This window comes from Limulus polyphemus, unplaced genomic scaffold (assembly GCF_000517525.1).
Source record: "Limulus polyphemus unplaced genomic scaffold, Limulus_polyphemus-2.1.2 Scaffold1021, whole genome shotgun sequence".
NCBI classification, from domain to species: domain Eukaryota; kingdom Metazoa; phylum Arthropoda; class Merostomata; order Xiphosura; family Limulidae; genus Limulus; species Limulus polyphemus.
The window spans coordinates 232227-233401 of record NW_013666631.1 but is presented as its reverse complement, the minus strand read 5'-3'; the positions used below and the strand labels follow the sequence as shown (position 1 = coordinate 233401).

The window sequence follows — 1175 nt, the reverse complement described above, 5'->3', positions numbered from 1 at the left end:
AATGACTGGGTTGGTTAAAGTGTTGAGTCAACAGAGAGATATTTTTCGGTGTTGATAGAAGATTTATGGTTGTTGAAACATTCTCTAAGAGTTGTTTGTATATGTCCTACATATTGGTGATTGCATTTTTTTACACTGTATAAGATAAATGGTGTTTTTTGTTTCACAACTGATTTCTTTGGATATTTTAAAGTTTCTTGATTGTGCTTGTCAGAAAAAAAGAGTCAGTGGTTTGTATGAATTTGCAGGTTTGACAATGGGCTTTATTACATGGACAACATCCATTTCTGGGTGGGATGTAATTTCCTTTTGTGTGAACAAGGATATCATTTATAGTTCTGCTTTTTCAGAAGGAGATAACGGGAACTTCAGGAAATATCTGTTTAAGTTGATCATTCAGTTGTAGGAAATGAAAGTCCATTTTTGCCATCCCACCTATTAATGGGACCCCTTGGTGTTGATTGGCTAGGGTGCAACAGATTGTAGTGGTAGTTTGACCTCATTAAACACCTGGCAGCATCTGTAATTGTACATTAGTTCTGTAGTAGGCAGAGAATCTTCGACATCTTCACCTCGAAACAGGAATTGGTAGGGAAGATAATCTACCATACCAAAATTTGTCTCCACTTGTGTGCATTTCCAGTCCAACCAACACCTGATCCTCTACTAACCGGCATTGAGCACATGGTAGGAAGGTGGAAAGCCCCAGTGTGATAACATTTTTGGTCTAAAACCTGGTGGCATTGGGTATGTTTCTTCCAGTCCATGGTAGGAGGAGGGTACCTGATCATACACAAGTGGGAATACATGTGCTGCGCCCAGCTACAACTAACACTAGATCCACTGGAAACCGATGTCAAGCAGTTGGTAAAAAGAGGGACTGCAAACGTGGGGTGCATCTGCAGTCCAAAATCTGGCAGTTTTGAGCATTTGTCATCCAGTCCGCAGTAGGAGGAGGGATACCAGCAGAACACATGCAAGGACTTACTTAGCTGGCCCATCTCCAACTAACTCCTATGAAACACATAAGAAAGATCTTCAGATGTACGAAGAAGACTAAACCCCAGCTGAAATTTTCTCCCAAAATGCTCAGATAAACCGAAACATTAGGTGAGGGAGGGAACACTAAATATTGGCCTATAGATTCATCACCAAAAAGGGTGAAGTAGGTCTGG

At 40.9% G+C, this 1175-nt stretch overlaps 1 protein-coding gene across 1 annotated transcript in view; it reads right to left on the bottom strand.

Moving 5' to 3' along the window:
• Positions 1–1175, bottom strand: part of LOC106461736 (WD repeat-containing protein 47-like) — a 59693-nt gene that overhangs the window by 41832 nt on the left and 16686 nt on the right. Inside the window, exon 4 of the mRNA XM_022388761.1 lies at positions 989–1014. Within this exon, the coding sequence (XP_022244469.1) occupies positions 989–1014 (26 nt within the window). The remainder of the gene's footprint in view (positions 1–988; positions 1015–1175) is intronic.